Raw genomic sequence first — 19,109 nt, forward strand, 5'->3', positions numbered from 1 at the left:
AGGTGGATGGAACTAGAGAGTATTATGCTAAGCGAAATAAGTCAACCAGAGAAAGACAATTATCATATGATCTCGCTGATATGTGGAATTTGAGAAAGCAGGCAGAGAGAAAGCAGGAAGAGAGGAAAAAATCAAATGGGATGAAACCAGAGAGGGAGACAAACCATAAGAGACTCTTAATCTCAGGAAACAAACCGAGGGTTGCTGGAGAGGAGGTGGGTGGGAGAATTGGGTTGGGGGGTGCTGATGGATATTGGGGAGGACATGTGCGATGGTGAGTGCTGTGAATTGTGTAAGACTGATGAATCACAGACCTGTGTCCCTGAAACAAATAATATATGTTAATAAAAATAAATAAATGAAAAAAATAGAATTATGGGCTTTGGAGTGCAAAACTGTAGCTATGATTCACCCTTAAAATAATAAGGAAATGGATGTCATGTTAATTTTAGAACATTAATAAAAAATTTTAAAACATTCCAGTGCAGTAAATACAATTAAAAAGGGGGGCCAATATATGGATTATATATTTAAGTCATTTTTTCCTCCTAGAGTTTTTTAAAAATTTTTGTTAAAAAAATTTATTTATTTATTGGACAGAGATCACAAGTAGGCAGAGAGGCAGGCAGAGAGAGAGGAGGAAGCCGGCTCCCTGCTGAGATTCTGGGATCATGACCTGAGCTGAAGGCAGAGGCTTTAACCCCCTGAGCCACCCAGGCACCCCCTTCCTCGAGTTTTCTTTAATTTATTTTATTTGACAGACAGAGATCACAAGTAGGCAGAGGCAGGCACAGAGAGAGGAAGGGAAGCAGGTGAGCCAAAGGCAGAGGCTTTAAGCCACTGAGCCACCCAGGCACCCCCATAATGTAAAAGCTTTGAGCTTAAAAAACTTTTAATGTATAAATATGCTGGGTATCTCCTGACCTCCCACGCTCTGATATACAGGTAGCTATTACCTATGTGATATTATTATTACCTATGTGATAACTATGCAACTATTGTAATCAGGTTTTAAAGCCACAGTCTCTTCAATAAATGGTGCTGGGAAAACTGGACAGCTATATGTAGAAGAATGAAACTCGACCATTCTCTTACACCGTACACAAAGATAAACTCAAAATGGATAAAAGACCTCAATGTGAGACAGGAATCCATCAGAATCCTAGAGGAGAACATAGGCAGTAATCTCTTCGATATCAGCCACAGCAACTTCTTTTAAGATATGTCTCCAAAGGCAAAGGAAACAAAAGCGAAAATAAACTTTTGGGACTTCATCAAAATCAAAAGCTTCTGCACAGCAAAGGAAACAGTCAAAAAAAACAAAGAGGCAACTCATGGAATGGGAGAAGATAGTTGCAAGTGACAGTACAGACAAAAGGTTGATATCCAGGATCTATAATGAACTCCTCAAACTCAACACACACGAAACAGGCAAACATATCAAAAAATGGGCAGAAGATATGAACAGACACTTCTCCAATCAAGACATACAAATGGCTATCAGACACATGAAAAAATGTTCATCATCATTAGCCCTCAGGGAGATTCAAATTAGAACCACATTGAGATATCACCTTACACCAGTTAGAACGGCCAAAATTAACAAAACAGGAAACAACATGTGTTGGAGAGGATGTGGAGAAGGGGGAACCCTCTTACACTGTTGGTGGGAATGCAAGTTGGTGCAGCCTCTTTGAAGAACAGTGTGGAGATTCCTCAAGAAATTAAAAATAGAGCTTCCCTATGACCCTGCAATTGCACTCCTGGGTATTTACCCCAAGGACACAGATGTCGTGAAAAGAAGGGCCATCTGTACCCCAATGTTTATAGCAGCAATAGCCACAGTCGCCAAACTATGGAAGGAACCAAGATGCCCTTCAACAGACTAATGGATAAGGAAGATGTGGTCCATATACACTATGGAGTATTATGCCTCCATCAGAAAGGATGAATACCCAACTTTTGTAGCAACATGGGCGGGACTGGAAGAGATAATGCTGAGTGAAATAAGTCAAGCAGAGAAAGTCAATTATCATATGGTTTCACTTATTTGTGGAGCATAACAAATATCATGGAGGACAAGGGGTGTTAGAAAGGAGAAGGGAGTTGGGGTAAATTGGAAGGGGAGGTGAATCACGAGACTATGGACTCTGAAAAACAATCTGAGGGGTTTGAAGTGGTGGGGGGGGTGGGAGGTTGGGGTACCAGGTGGTGGGTATTATAGAGGGCACGGATTGCATGGAGCACTGGGTGTGGTGAAAAAATAAGGAATACTGTTTTTCTGAAAATAAATACATTGAAAAAAAAAAAAAGAAAGAAAGAAAGCCTATACTCAATAGCGCCATCTACCATTGACACAATGAAATTTAATAATAATGGAAAGAATAACAGATTTTCAGATCTTCACATTGAAATGAATACAAGAAATCTTCTAGCCCCAACTTTCTAAACTTACAGGTAAAGAATGTGAGGCTCAGAAAAGATAAGGGATTTGTCAAATCCCCAGATTTCTTGCTACATTTCTGGAGGTGCTTTCAAAGGAAGAAAACATGGATAAACAATTTATCCTAGTGATCACATCTCTAGGGTTAAACTGTGCTGGTTCTCTTCCTGGCTCCAGGGCTGATTATCTTTGGAGAAATTAATTAACTGTTCTGTGCTTCAGTTTTTACATCTGAGAATTGGCAGTGCTTGTACTTCTCAGGGTTTATGTGAGAAGCAGAAGCAGCAGAGAATATAAAAAATTATGCTTGGTAGATAGTGACCAATAATGGTGATACTATTTCTATCCACAAGTGGTAGCACTATTTTTGGACCCCTCTCTGACTTCAGTGTCTGTGTTCTTTAAACTTGACTTCACCAGCCATCAGAAGAGACCAGCAATACCATACACACAAAATAAAACAATTGATGAATGTTTGATAACACAATATAGATATAAATATAAGCCCATTGACTTAACATAAATTTTATGGCATTCTTTTATATTGGGGAGAGAAGGAAGCTGGTTCTCATATTTAATATCGAAAAAGGGGTCCTTAGTTGTTTGTGTTATTGTTAACTCTTTTGTCCAACAAGTTGCCTCTCTTTTAGTGATAGACCCTATCCTCTTGACTTTGAGGTGGGGCAAATGGCCAAAGCCTGGACAACCATAGCATCTCACTTTTCCTGGACACAGTGAATAGTCCAGACGACATGTGATGAAAATGGGACAGTGTCCAGAGGAATTAGAGAAATGAGAGATGTGTGGTATCCTGGACCCCATACAAATACATTCTGCAGGATACCTCATTCCTAATAAAGTGTGGTGGACACCTTTGAATTTTTAAATAATATTCCCTCTCCTCTTCGTTTAATAAGAGAAGCCTATGTTTTGGAGTCTCTGTTGGAGATATGTGTGATCATGAGATTCACTGAGGCCAGTGGGATGTGCGTGAAATTATTGAATGCCATTAATACAATTTGATCCTAAACCATTAACCATGTGATTTTCCATTCTCTTTTTTCCATTCTTGCAGCCTGGAAAGCAGATGTGGCAGTGACTCAGCATTAACCTTTAGTCGAGGACATTTTAGAAGATGAACACCTTAGAAGACCAGGAGAGATTAGGGAAGAAATAGATTTTTACAGTGTGTTACTCACTGGAAACACTATGTGTGAATGTGGTGTTAGACTGTAAAGTCAATGCATAAGACAAAAATCCATTTAGGGTCAGCCACAAAAAGGAATGAAATAGTGATACCTGCTGAAACATGGATGAACCTTCAAAACATTATGCTAAATGAAGGAAGCCAGACACAAGTCACATATTGTATGATTCCATTTATATGTAAGTTCAGTATAAGTAAATCTATAAAGACAGAAAGTAGATTAGTGAGTTCCAGGGGTGGAAGGGTGAGGGGTATACAGTCACTGCTAATGTGTACCAAGCTTCTTTTTAGGGTGATGACAATGTCCTGGAATTAGATAGAAGCAATGGTTGTTCCACTTCAAAAATACTAGAAGCCACTGAAATGTCCACTTTAAAGGGATGAATTTTATTGAATGTGACTATCTCAAAAAAATTCATTTGGGCTAAATTACTCTTGAAAGTCCTTCTCAGAGAGGCTAATACAACGAGTTTTATCTTTAGTGGGAAAAGTATGTTGCCTTTGTAACTCTTACTTTGAGCTGAGTGCTGTATGCGTGCACTGAGGAGCCCTCTTAACCAGAAAAATATGTAACTTGAGTCATACTCACTTGTACGGATTCTCACGTAAGGAATGGAGATCTGAGGTATTCAAAAGGTATCCTCCTGAGGATACAAGAAGAATTTCCAAGAGGCGCTCAGACACACATAGTTTTAAAACGAATTTCCAAATCCTCAACTTGCCCGTTATCTTTTCTACACTGGTTTGTGGCTAAACTGACAAGTCACTACGTCCTTTTGTCCTTTCCTACCTCCCATCTCCATTTACAGGAGGAAGGATACCTCTTGCCTGTCGTTAAGTTCTTACTACGGTAAAAACCTCAAGGCGCCAAACGACCCGACGATTTGAGATACTCGCGTTGGGGAAGCCTCCTTTAAATCAAGGTACCATAAAACTGCGATAGAGCGTTGTGTTTTTCCGTGCTTGATGTTTTTGGCAAACAACTCAGAAGGAATTCGAGCCAATTCCGTGACACGATGGTAGAATCCCTTTCACTCACTTCTATTTATGTAAAGGAACCAGCTCTGAAAGGGAACGCTAAGCACCGAAGCCAGTTTGGTAAGGAATTCCTGGCTTCCCACACCTCCATTGGCTCCGAAGAAAACCTGCCAGCATCGTGAAATAAAGGAGACGCGGCTGCGGACGAAAGACGCGGACGTTTGCAAGTCCGCAGCCGCGCGAGCTTCCCTTCACACTCGCGTTAACTGCAGCACCCACAAGAGCACACAGCTCTGCTCACTGGTGGCGTCCACGTTCGTCCGTGGCAGGCCGTTTCTCGAAGCACGGCTGCGTTCAAGCGATAGCCGCTCTGTTCAGGCCGGCGCCACGGGAACCACTCTTCCGTGAGCCGGTGCCCCTTGCTCTTCTACCCGGAGCTCGGAAGCAGAGCGAACAGCCACATTATTTGCCTCTTGTTTTTAGGGAGAGCCTTTTGGGGCTCCAAACTGACCCGGCTCGCGCGTAAAGCGAGCGAGAGCCCCCACCACTGTGACAGCACGGATCTCGAACGCTGACCTGTACGCTCGCCCCTGGCACCTCCCTTGGCTTTGCCAAGAGCCAGTGTGAGAACCAGGCCTAGAGTGGCTCGTCTCCTCTGTGGCTCCGCCCATCGCGCTGGTAGCCCCACCCCTCCCCGTAGAGGCCCACCCAGCGCACCATTTCCGGCGCCAGCCAGCCTTCCTACCGGCCTCGGTCGCTCTTCACTTCCCTCTCCTCGGCTCTTCCCCACGCCCCCATCGCCTCCTTTAATACCGTCACGTGAGGGCCGAGCGCAGGGCCTGCCGGGACGGGTACTGCCGGTGGGTCAGGGTTCGGCCTCAATATGGCGGTTCCGGTCGGGCAGTGACCAAGGTTTTGCCGTCGGGAGGATTAACTGGCGACTGTCGGCGTCTCCACCTATCCGGGTGTAATGCGAGGACGCCGGGGCGAGCCTTGAGCAGCGGCGGTGCCGGGGAGGGGTCGGTGCTGTGTGGCCGGGAGCCGAGGGAGCGGCGTCTGTTCCTTCTGTGGGTCTCAAGGCTTCAGTGTGGGGCCCCGCCCGGCCGGGTTAGGCCGGCGGGCGGCGGCAGTAGCTGCTGCAGCCGCAGGATCAGCCTCTGAGAGTGGGCCGGAGGGCGGGCGCCGCCGCGATGGCCCAGTGTGTGCAATCGGTGCAGGAGCTAATCCCGGACTCCTTCGTCCCCTGTGTCGCCGCTCTGTGCAGCGACGAAGCCGAGCGGCTCACTCGTCTCAATCACCTTAGCTTCGCGGAGTTGCTTAAGCCCTTCTCTCGCCTCACTTCGGAGGGTATGTGGTCTCCTCCCTTTTTCACTGTGCTCCCTCAAACAGGGCCGGGAGAAGGAAGTTGGGAGCGGGCAGGGAAAAAAAGGGCGATGTTTACATCTGGGAGCCGGTAGAGTGGCGTCTGGGGCTGGGGCCCCGCGGTGTCTCCGGCGGCGGCTGGGGGAGGGGCCATGAGCGAGGTTGTCAAGACTGCGCGGTCCTAACCTCCGGTTACTCTGGGCACTTTCCTTCTTCCCGGGACAAGCCGGGCTGCTCGGTAATTAGTCTAAAGAAAAACATGAGCCCCGGAGAAGGGCGTTGATACGGTTTCCAACAGCCACAGGGAGGGAATTAGGAAGTTGCAAGGCGAGTGGGAAGATGCTGCCTCTTAGACCGATGAGGTCTTAGTAAAGAAGACGAATCCTCTTCCTCCGGTGCTAAACTGGACTTTCAAAGTTGTCTTGAATATCACATTCTTCGGGTAATGGGGCCTTACTCTTTCTAAGCTTCTCATCAGTTATTTTATGTATTTTCTTTGAAAATATAAACATTTTAGTAGGTATGTAATACTTAACCTCTTCCGAAAAAAAAATTACGAAAATAACTTGTAATAGCCTTGATGGACTATTGGAGACTTGATGGACTTGATGGAGAAAGTAAGGACAAGTTGTGATTAATCTAGGTAGTTGGTGTTGAATAGGTTTATAGGAATGGAAAAGTCCTAAAATTTAGTTTTTCAGATAAAAGTTTAGTCAACAAGAGAAACGTGTCTTTTATTTAAGAGTTACCTGTTTCCTCCACCTTTAGTTTCTTTATTAGGGAGAAATAAGCATAATAAAACTCCTGAGTATTTAACCAATAATATATCTTTCTTTGTGAACAGAGCATAAAGTATAGGTGAAGTTCTTTGTTAAGGTCTGTATAAAATGAAGTGTTCTGTAACAAGGCTCTGTTAGTGGAACGATTATGATTATTATTTGGTTATGATGATTTTTCCACAAAATATGCTGTGCCATAAATTTATGTATTTACATGCCACAGGTGTGTATTCTTTGGGAGAATAGCTCCGTAAGTTCACTTTATTATTTAAAGGAGAGCAGGAGCTGTCCAAAAAAAGTTTGGGAACCCATGGATTTCTTCAGCTTGTACCTTAGCCATCAGTCTCAGCTTCTCCAGTGTTGCTAAATCAACAAGAACAACAAAGTGCCCTACATTCTTAAAGTCTTTAAAAAAATGTGAGAATCTGTTTGACTTTGATGTGTATGCCCTTTCCTGCTTTGTTAATAAAGAATAATAATGCTAATACTTGATACCTGCTGTATTTAGCTTTTCTCTTTTAGTTCTCATTGAATCCTGTAAGGTAGCTAACTTATCACCATATTAAATTTGGGAACACTGAAGCATAAAGATGTTAACTTGTCCACAGTATTCAACGTAGGAAAGATTTAAAAACAGGCAGTGTGACTCAAGGGGTTCTTAAGTCATCTTATCTCCTGGCAATAGGATCGTTTATTCACACTAGAGAACAGTGCTGTCCAGTAGAAATACAATGGTATTCACATACACAATTTTAAATTATTTAGTAGTCACACTGTGAAAAAAGTAGAAAATCAGGTGAAATTAGTTTTAATATTTCCAAAATTCTAGCAATTCAACTTGTAATCAGTTTAAAACATCTTTGTATTTTACATTTTTTCTGTTGCCAAGTCTGAACTTTGGTATGCATGTAAACATTTTTATTATTTATATTTTAGTTTGGACTAGACATTTCAGTTGCCCAATGGCCACATCTGGCTTCTGCCTTCTGCAGTGAATAAGGGCTCACTTCAGTATTCTGATTTCCTTCTGAAAACTGCAAAAGATTTAGGGAAGAAATACAATGAATTGGACTTTCATGGTTAAGTAGAAAGTTGATGGAAAGGAAAAGTGCCAGCATTCCCTGTTGAGGAGGGGAATGAAGTTAGAACAGCATGGGCAAAAGGTATAAATTATGATTGAGTGGTTGGGGAGCAGTGAGGAAATTGTCCCTATCAGAGTGTAAGGATAGTAAGGGAAGATGCCTAGATAAGGGAGGGTCTTGAATTCTAGGAAAGAGATTTTGGATTTTATATTTAATTGTTAAGTGTATGACAGTCATAGATTCTTGAGCAAGGGTAGCAAATTGGGGAGATTGGAATTGTTATGTATTTAAGGGTAAGTAGGAGTTGATAGCCATTTCAAAGTTTAAAATGATTAGACATAGACTTTGTTGGTGGTGTTAGCAATCCAGTGAAAAGGACTTAATTTTTCTGTGGTTTAATTTTTTGCTGGTGAATAAATTTAGGGGTTCTTTGCCATCCAGAAAAGGCTACTTTTTTTTTTTTTTTTTTTTGGTCTCAAGTGTGGGGACTCCTCTAAGCTTATCTTTAGGCAATGAGGCAATGAGAATATAACTTCAGCACATAATTTAAGAATACAACTAACCACAACAGCTAAAATTTCCTTAGAGGGAGAAAGGAATGTTAAAAAAAATTGGACTCCATTTCTGGCCTGCAGGTATTTGAGGTCAAAACTTGCTTTGACTGCACAAGAATACAACTAACCACAACAGCTAAAATTTCCTTAGAGGGAGAAAGGAATGTTAAAAAAAATTGGACTCCATTTCTGGCCTGCAGGTATTTGAGGTCAAAACTTGCTTTGACTACTGAGGTAGCCATGTACACTGTTGAGTATTTCCAGGGGACTTTTTTTGGTCTTTTTTCTTTTTTAAGATGTCAGTAGAAAAACATGGTGTAAAGCTGTAATGGGAGGGTTGAGAAAACAAATTTGAATGCTGTGCATGTGTAGCACCTCAAATACACCTTGAGGTATTAGGCGGTGGAGAACCATTTTAGATTCCTTGGATAAATATTTTTAAACCCAGCAAGTGTTTTCTTTATATTAAATAATAGTGTTATAATTTTACGATCATTATGATAGATCTCATTTAAGTCTCATTATATTTGAGACTTAAAGAGTTTGTGTCATTTCAACACAAAGTTTGTAACCTTAATGCTGCTTGAGAAATTTCCACTGGCCATCCATTTCAACGAATAATGGTGATAGTATTACTTAACCAAACCTCGCTGTTTTTGCTGTCATAGTGATAGTTCTTCAATAATTCTGAGCGGTTTTCAGCACATCATTCAGACATTTATAAGGAAATTTCACTTAAACACCAGCTTTTGAAAGTATTTGGTTTTTGCTTTCAAAAGGTATATATTATTATTTTAAATTGACTAAATTTATTTAAGGGTTTAAAAATAATAGAATGTAGTTTTTATGTAAATCTTGAATATTTTTTGAAGGACCTTTGAAGGATACTCACTGTCTCTAGTTTTCTTAAGTTTCTTTTAAAAGGTTATTAATTCATCAAAAAAAATTTCATCAGTCTTAACTATTTCAAGTGCCAAATGATAAATTCAAGCCAAGTTTTCATATTTTGATACATATATATATATATATATTGTTTGTGTCCTTTTTTGTACAAGTTAGGATTTTTTTTCCCCCAGCAATTGAGATAAAACAGGTGAAGTTTCTTGTGCTAGGTAAAAACATAAAAGATATCATTATTTCATTTTTAAAATATATTCCATAGAACACCCGATGTGTTACAGATTCTCTGGAAATGAATTTTGTGATCAAATAAGTTTCCTTGTAATAGATGTGTTTGGGAGAATTATAGTGTCATTTAACATATTAAAAGCTCTGGGAAGACCTGGTATAAAGAGACATTTTAAAAACTTAATTCTATACTTCTCAAATTTATATGGAATTGATTTTTCTAAAACAGCTCTTAACAAGCTTGAGGAAAGAGTATTCCATGGAACTGCACATACTGGGAAATGTTACTTTATAATAACAGTATTCAAGAAATTATATGGTAACATAAAAATAAGACAGTAATAGAGCTGAATTTTATTTTGAAATTGAGGTGTTATGTGATCTATAAAGTCCGCTTTTGTGATCCTGTACTGTTAATGAAGCCAAGCTTTTGAATTTTTTTGTATGTGATTTTTTAAGAGCTTTTCTCTTAATCATTCTTAGCTCTTATCTTCCTTTTTATTAGGTTAGTTTTGTGATATTCCCATGTTCTACTTATCTATTGTTGTATAACAAATCACTCCAAAATTTAGCACCTTGGTGGGGAAAAAAGCATTTATTATCTCCCAGTTTCTCAGGCATCTTGAAGTGGCTTAGCTGGGTGGCTCTGGCTCAGGGTCTTTCTTAAGGTTGTAGTGGAACTATTGGCCGAGACGATAGTCATCAGGGGCTGGAGGATCTGCTTCCAAGCTCACTCACGTGATTGTTGGCAAGTCTCATTTCCTCACTAGATGTTGTCCTGAGACCTCTGTTCTGTGCCCTGTGGGACTCTCCACAGGCTCCCTGAGTGTCCTCATGGTGAGGCAGCTAGATTCTCTCAAAGGGAGTGATGAGAGAACCCGTGATAGGAGCGTACTCTTGTAACCGTATTTCAGAAGTAATATGCCCTTGTTTTTGCTGTGTTCTTTGGTCACATATGTCAACCATGGGATGTGGGAAGGGACTACACAAGAGTATGTGTAACACAAAGTATGGATTCATTGGGGACCATTTCAGAAGCTGGCTGCCACATCTGTTAACTCATTTCTGGATTTATTAGTAGGATACCTAATAAATTACCTCTGAACAAAGGGCAAAACTAGAATGCTTTTTTTTTTTTGTAATCTTTACCTTCACTGTGCAGCTCTAACTCACAACCCCCCCCCCCCCCCCCACGGACCAAAAGTCAGGTGCTCAATGGACTGAGCCAGGCAGGTACCACTAGAATGTCTTTTTTGGGGTTAACACTTAGGAATACTAAAAAATAATTAACCAATTTAAAATTTTGAGAGATATTTAATACACACATAGCTACTTATATTATTTGACAATTATAGACCAACTTTGGGGAGAATACTTACACAATAGCTTCTTAAAATATCAGAAATACAACATGGTATTTTCGTATTTTTCATTTTTTTCTATTTCATAGTTGGACTGTCTTTGAAGTTTAATTAGGGAGAGAGTCTTGCATGTGTTTAAACTAGAAAACAAACAATGAAGAATTGAGAGAAGTGAATTTTCTACTACCCAGATCCCTACTATGCAGAACCAACTAATATTAATCTTCATGTCATATTTACATTGTAATTTTTCCTTTCCTTTAACAAGAAATCAAACATACAATTGAAGTTTCTTTCATCGTGGGCAATCATTATAATGGAATTTGCATGTATACTTTCCATATATGTATTCTTACAAGTGCACATATTTATACCTATATATTTTTATTTTTTTTTTTTTTGAAGATTTTATTTTATTTATTTGACAGAGAGAGATCACAAGTAGACAGAGAGGCAGGCAGAGAGAGAGAGAGAGGGAAGCCGGCTCCCTGCTGAGCAGAGAGCCCAATGTGGGACTCCATCCCCTGACCCTGAGATCATGACCTGAGCCAAAGGCAGCGGCTCAACCCACTGAGCCACCCAGGTGCCCCACTATTTTTATTTTTAATTTATTTTTAAGAGATTTTATTCATTTGACAGCCAGCAAGAGAGGGAACACAAGCAGGGGGAGTAAAAGAGGGAGAAGCAGGCTTCCTGCTGAGCAGGGAGCCCAATGCTGGGCTCAATCTCAGGACTCTGGGATCATGACGTGAAGTGAACACAGATGCTTAACCACTGAGCCACTGAGATGTACCCATATATACTATTTTAAAGATTATGTTTGTTAATTTAAAAATTAGATGTCAACAGAGAAGACATCTAGGAAATTGAGGAAGACATTTGATGTAACTTTATTTAAAATATAGGCAGGCTTGAACTTAAAAGCTTGATATAAAGATTCTCCCCTGAGGAAAAAGTGTTGGTTTTTTATGGGTAGGTACCCAGAGCCAGTTTTCCAAGTCACCTTTTATTTGTATAGAATGATCCATGCCATACTTGAAATAGTATTTGTTGATACTTGCTGCTTTCATCAGTTCTTGAGTGCCTATCTGTAGAGTTATGTATGTGGCGTGTGTGGTACTCATTGCTTTATACTTACCGTCTCATCTAAAAATAGCTCATCTAAATTCTTAAAAAATAAACGTGTGAAGGAAGCATGAATTTACATGTGAGAGATGAGGAAATTGAAGCATGGACAAGTTAAAAAGTTGTTTAGGATAACCCAGTTAACATGTGGTGGGTTAGGATTAAAGAAAGTCTGACTCTGAAAGTTGAGTCCTTAATATGATGGACTGCTTTTAATATTATTGTGGAAACTAATCTTCTTGTCTGATTATATTTATGTGAAAAAATATGCTCGCATTTTCTACTGTGCACTGTGGACACTGTCTTCTTGCTACAGTCTCCTGCAGATCCGTTCTCTCAAAAGTTTTGAACCACTGGTTATAAATCCTATAGGCTAAGGCAAGGCCTATAGCAGTTGGAGGAATCAGGAGGTATTGGGGTGGGAGAAGGGATCTGCATGTTGTGGTTTGTTTTGTTTTGTTTTGAGCAGTTTTAGGTTCATAGTGAAATTGAGCAGAGAATACAGAGTTTCCGTATACCTCATGTTCTAGCACATGCACAACCTCCCCACTATCAACATCCTGGACCAGGGTGGTCACTGACTTTCTGATTGTGGAATAGGGCTGGGAATGCAGGCAATATGCTAGGAGAAGCAGAGGAAGCCCACAGGCAGCACTTAATTTCCCTTTCTTCTCCTTTACTGCTTTTAGCATTGGTATCATAGATCTCACAGGTCACACTGCCCTGCACTGGCCTGAGGGTGAGGTGAGAATTAGGGGTTTGGTATTGATGGGGATTGGTCCCTGGTGATTCCAAACATAGGAGGAAGGGAAGAACCCACAAATCAGAAAGTTGTGAGCAGTAAGCATTGTGGGAGGTTAGACTGTCTTGCTAGTCCTTTTGGTATATAAGGAAGTGTTCTAAGTCAGTTGTATTTGTGGAAGACTGTTCAGCTGTTCCATTTGGAATTTCTTGTTTCTTTTTTTTTTTTAAACGATTTTATTTATTTGACAGAGAGCACAAGCAGGGGGAGCATCAGGCAGAGGGGGAGGGAGAAGCAGGTTTCCCGCTGAGCAGAGAGCCTGACATGGGACTGAATTCCAGGACCTTGGGATCTTGACCTGAGCTGAAGGCAGATGATCAGCCAACTGAGCTATCCAAGTGCTGCCTGCCTTTTTAAAGAATTTTTTTTTTTTTTTTTTAATTTGACAGAGAGAGAGAGAGAGAGAGAGAGAGAAGAACCATGGGGCGGGGGGGAGGCTGAGGGAGAAGGAACTCCCCACTAAGCAGGGAGCCAGATGCAGGACTTGATCCCAGGACCCTGGGATCATGACCTGAACCAAAGGCAAATGCTTAACTGACTGAACCACTCAGGTGTCCCCTCTGGTTTCTGATTTGAGCCTTCTTTTTGTGAAGTATTAACTCAATTGTTGATTGTTGTTATACTTGGGTTGTTATGCACTGCATAGAATTAATTTCAAGTTTTTTCCTTTTTTTTTAAGTTCATATGAGAGATCCTAATAATCAGCTCCATGTAATAAAAAATCTGAAGATAGCAGTAAGCAACATTATCACCCAGCCACCTCAGCCTGGAGCCATTCGGAAGCTTTTGAATGATGTTGTTTCTGGCAGTCAACCTGCGGAAGGATTAGTAGCTAATGTGATTACAGCAGGAGATTATGACCTCAACATCAGTGGTATGTAATAAGTTTTTTTATTATTATTTAAGTGAAGTTTTCTTTTGTTAGAAAAGCAGTTCTGTATCTTAGAAATCATTCAACAAACACTTATATGCCTACTGGGTGCTAGAGGCTGGGAATACAGTTGTGGAAAAAAATAGTACTTGCTTTTACGGAGGTTATAGTCAAGTAGGCAGCCAACTGTGAATTACATGATTTCATTTTTTTTTTTTTTTTATAATGAGAAGGTTTTTATAGTTCTCCTTGAAAAGTTAATAGAAGGCTCCATGAGGGCGGGGACTTTGGCTCTTTATTTTCTTTCTGGGGCTTAAAATAATGTCTAAAACATATGCATAATAAATATCTCTTGAATGAAAGAACTAGCAGTAGACAAAAAAGTTTTTTTTTATGATGTAAGCAATACTAAAGCATTAAGTTTATTTTATTCTTTATCCAGCTGTTGAAGAAATTTTTATAATATATGAATAAATACTTAATCGTTTAAAAGTGTTTATTAATCTGATTTAAATGGTGTTTTCTTAGTAAGATTGGTAGGTGAAATATATTAATATGTAAAATGAGTTGGCAGTGTTTGGTGTGACTCTTCTCGAATGTAAAAGACTAGAAACATGGAATAGATCTTTAGCGGGAAAAGATTAAAAGTACATCATCTAATCAGGATATTTCAGCAACTTAATAAAATAACCTTTTTAGGTTGGTATAATTTATAATCTAATATTTTAACACCTAATTGCATATTTAAAGATTTCCTTAAACATTCAAAGAGAATTTAAGTGATATCTTTTAGGTCACAAAGTTAATTGGTCTCACTTATATAGTTAGACATGTTTGTAGAATTATTTTGTTTAGATGTCTTTCTATGTTATTAGCTTTAATTCCAGCAAATGTTAATTCGAGTATTTCAAGTTTACAATACTATGGTTATCTTTTACGCATTAAAAGAATCTGAATTTTAACTTAACCTATTTTGAGCAGTTCCTGGCATAATATATTTTAACACAAGACAAATTTTGGATACTTCTGGGAGTATGTGTTGGAATTTGACCTGTTGTTTCCCTGTTACCATGGGAAATTCATGTTGAAATGTGAAGGACAATAAATGCCAGAATGTTCAAGTTTTTATACTACTGTAGTCATTAGTTAATTGGATAATTTGGATAAGTCACTTATTAAGACTTGGTTTCAAATTCAAGAGAATTTGTTTACATTCTTTCTTAAGGGCTTTCCTAGAAATTTAATCCTGTGATTCTGTTTCCCAGGGTCTTTAGCACTTATGTGATTCATACAACAAATACTGATTTCCTTTTATGTACCTTGCATCACAATAATAAAAATGAGTAAGACATTATGTGAGTTCATAATCTGGTGGGGAGATAAACATCTAAATCAGTAGTCATAATACATTCTAATTTATAATACCTTGTAATCATAATGCATTATGACAGAGATGTGGCATTATCTGATATGCTGGAATGCTAAGGGGTACAGAGTGGATTTAGCTATCATATTTAAAAAACAAAAAATGTCTCTTTTTATACTGCAAATGTCTCTTTTTTATACTGCAAATATCTTCCTAATCTCCGAAATCCATAGTACCTTTTACTTTTAAAAAAATTATCAAAATGATATGTGTGCACATAGATCAAATGCTGAAAAGACCAGAAAAAACTGTGATGTGCTCTCTGAGTCTATGCCCCACCAGTTCCTTTTTTTCTTTTAAGATTTTATTTATTTGTTAGAGCACAAGCTGGAGGAGCTGGCTCTCCACTGAGAGAGAGCCAGACTTGGAGCTCAGTTTCAGGACCCTGGGATCATGACCTGAGCCAAAGGCAGATGCTTAACTGACTGGGCCACCCACGTGCCCCTCCCCCACCAGTTCCTGTGGTTTTGTTTTTAAGATTTATTTATTTATTTTAGAGAGAGGGTGAAAGAGCAAGAGAGTGCGAGCATGGGGAGGGAGAGAGAGAATCTCAAGCAGGTTCCACACCCAGTGCAGAGCCCAGTGTGGTCCTTAGTGCAGGGCTTGATCTTATAACCCCGAGAGCATGACTTGAGCCGAAATCAAGAGTTGGATGCTTAACTGACTGAACCACCTAAGTGTCCCTTGATTTAGTGTTTTTTGGGTTTTATTTTAGATTTTTAAAAAATTTTATTTACTTATTTATTAGAGAGAGAGAGCAAGTTGAGCAAGAGAGCACAAGCGGGGGGAGCGGCAGGCAGAGAGAGAAGCAGACTTCCTGCTGAACAGGGAGCCTGATGCGGTGGGTACTGGATCCCAATACCCTGGGATCGTGACCAGAGCCGAATGCAGATGCTTAATCGACTGAGCCACCCAGGTGTCCCTGATTTAGTGTTTTTAGGTAATATCTGTATGTGGCTATCTATGGCTTAATCAGTTTTAAATTTTATTGATTGATTTCTCAATATAGATGATTTTTTTTGAAGTTTCTTTTTTTTTTTTTTTCAAAGATTTTATTTATTTGATTGAGAGAGAGAAGGAGAGAGGATTAAGGGAGAAGCAGACTCCCTGCTGAGTAGGAAGCTCCAGGTGCCCTGTAATTGATGAAGAGTTAGCTTAATTATTCCCTCTTCTTCTTTCCCCATCTTCCTAGTGTAGTTTTCAAAATTTTTGGTTAATAGTCACTCTTTACAGTATTAAGGTTAAATATTATTCACTTCTTCATTTCAAAGCCAAATATTGGGCTTAGTTTGTTTTTATCATTTTGTTTTTTTAGGACTTAGTAATTGTCTTTTTTTTTGTTTGTTTGTTTTTTAAAGTAAGCTCTAGGCCCAGTGTGGGGCTTGAACTTAGACACTGAGATCAAGAGTCACATGCTCTACAGACTGAGTCAGCCAGGTACCTGTAATTATTATTTATTAGAGAGAGAGAGAGCGAGCACGTGCATAAGCAGGGATAGCAGCAGATAGAGGGAGAGGAAGAAACAGGCTCCTGCTGAGCAGGGAGTCCGATGCAGGGCTCAATCCCAGGATCCTAGGATCATGACCTGAGCCGAAGGCAGACGCTTAACTGACTGAGCATCCAGGTGCCTCGTTTATTCATTTAAGATTTTCTCCTAAGTTTTTACTTAAAAGCAAAAAGCATAAAGAGCACTCTAAAATAGTGGCAATTATTTAAAAAATGACTAGTAGAAAATAGGAACTTAGTGTTCTAGTTTCTCCAATATTTTGAACTCCTTTACTGTTTTTCATCGTCCTAGGAATTATTTATCAATTACGCCAAGCTACAAGAAAGTAGAATAGTGAAATTGTATAGAAAGATGTTGCATTGGTGAAATAGTCACTGTTATTTTATCATCCTTTAGTAATTTCACATTGACCAAAATACTGTATTTTCCTTTAAGAAGATATAAAAGAAGTCTGGAACATACCATCTTTGTAATCTGTCTTTGTCTTCATTTATTTTTCTTTCATTGAGTATAGTTGAGAATTTTTCATTTTTAGTCCACATTGGCAACAGAAAGAAAATAGACAATGGAAAACACCTTTTTTCATTTATAGATAAATCAGAAGGTGAATACAGTGAAACAGCAGTATTCTAGACTAATGCTGCCCAGTAGAAATATATGAGCCACTTAAGTCATTTTCAGTGTTTTGTAAATACAATAAAATATGTAAAAAGAAGGATACCTGGCTGGCTCAGTGGAAGAGCACTGGACTTTTGGTCCCGGGGTTGTGGGTTTAAGCTCCATGTTGGAAATAGAGGTTACTAAGAAAATTAAATAAACCAGAAAAAAAATGCAAAAAGAAACAGGTGAAATTAATTTGAATGTATTTTATTTGACCCAGTATGTACAAAATATTACTTCAACATGTAATCCTTGTAAAATTCTTCTTTTGATACTATCTGAAATCATATGTGTATTTTATATCTGCAACACATCTTAGTTCAGAAAAGCCACATTTCAGGTGTCATATGTGGCTAATGACTGCTGACTTTAGTGTTAAACTCTAGTGACAATGATGGAATTAATCAGGATTTTGAAAATATACTGAAATCCTAATCAGTGAGTCTTCAGATGACAGTATCCAATACAGATTTTTCTCAAGCTCAAGAATAAGTGAGCCATGTATGTGTAAGAACAAAAAAGAAATACAGCATTTTCATCCTAACTAGTCAGTAATTTAACTGGTCAGTAATTCACACAGTATTTTGAGACAAGAACTTAGACCATTCTCTTTTGTTAAAGGACATGTGACAGGTATTTTTTCATGCTGTATGGTGTTTGTATAACAAAATTAATACAGTTCATACGTGGACAAATGCTGAAGCAGATAGGCAGGTAGGTGCGTGTATGAAGGGGATTGGAAGGGATTAGATGACGTAGAAATGAAAAATTCACTGGGTTTATTGATCTTCTGTTTGTTATTTAGAGGTCTAAAAATGAAGATGTTTTGTAGTGATGGAGCAAATAAAATGAACTTTTTCTCTTCAGCAAATTATTAGCCATCAAAGTTTTCAAGATGCGAGTGCAAGAAGGAACAGAAGTAATGATAAACTAGAACTTAGAGAAGTATTTGAATCTGGAATCAGTGTTTACAAGATGGATGTGTTCCAAGTTAAAGAATGACCGTTGAACAGTTAGTTGTATTCAAGGGACATTGCGTAATTGAGGCATGTATGTCTTTTAAATCAGGGAAAACAAATTTGAGTTTGCTATGTTTAAACTCTTACTAAAATTTCTAATAATGTTTTTTTTTTACTGTGCCTTTATTCCTAATTCTATAAATAAAAGTAAATTAAAAATACAATAAAACATCGAGGATCAGTTAGATTCAATGATAAATGACAATGACTTTTTTCTTGATACACTAAGGGTTAAAAGGAGTATAGTTTAAAAGAGGACAGTTTACTTAAAAAAAAACTTCCATTCTGGTGTTAGAGAAGTTTAAAATTTAAAAATTTAAAAACATTTCTTTAGAATATTTTGATTTTTGCTGATTTTTCTGAAGAGACTTAAATGGAAATAGTCTCCTCAAAATAGTTCTCAAGGGAGTTGTTGAGATAGAAGAAGATAATACTTTTTAATTTTTATATTAAAATTTTTTAATGATTTGAAAAATGATATTTATGAAGAAAGCCATTTGTGACAACGTGACTAGTGGCAGAAGCACAAAACTTTAGTTCCGAAATCTTTTTACTCATATAGGTAATATTTAAAGGATTAATAGGTAAGTAGGTTCTGGGATCATTGTATAAGTTTAGGAGTAGTTGGTTTTATTTTTGCAAATACAGATATATGTAAATCTTAAAGAAGAGGTGAAAAATGTTTTGTATCTTTAAATACAAGTGAAAGTGCTTATTTACCACTGGGAGTTATCTTTCACACCTTCTAGGAGTATGGATTTAAAATACTGTCTGTTGTAAATTGATTTCAATTGAGCAATTTTAA

At 38.6% G+C, this 19,109-nt stretch overlaps 1 protein-coding gene across 2 annotated transcripts in view; it reads left to right on the forward strand.

Moving 5' to 3' along the window:
* The first annotated feature begins 5,445 nt into the window (after positions 1–5,445).
* Positions 5,446–19,109, forward strand: part of TRAPPC8 (trafficking protein particle complex subunit 8) — a 75,170-nt gene continuing 61,506 nt past the window's right edge. For both annotated transcript variants that reach the window (XM_059140804.1, XM_059140805.1), the window contains exons 1-2: positions 5,446–5,975; positions 13,501–13,695. In XM_059140804.1, the coding sequence (XP_058996787.1) occupies positions 5,819–5,975; positions 13,501–13,695 (352 nt within the window). In that variant the 5' untranslated portion in view covers positions 5,446–5,818. The remainder of the gene's footprint in view (positions 5,976–13,500; positions 13,696–19,109) is intronic.

This window comes from Mustela lutreola, chromosome 11 (assembly GCF_030435805.1).
Source record: "Mustela lutreola isolate mMusLut2 chromosome 11, mMusLut2.pri, whole genome shotgun sequence".
Taxonomy (NCBI): Eukaryota; Metazoa; Chordata; class Mammalia; order Carnivora; family Mustelidae; genus Mustela; species Mustela lutreola.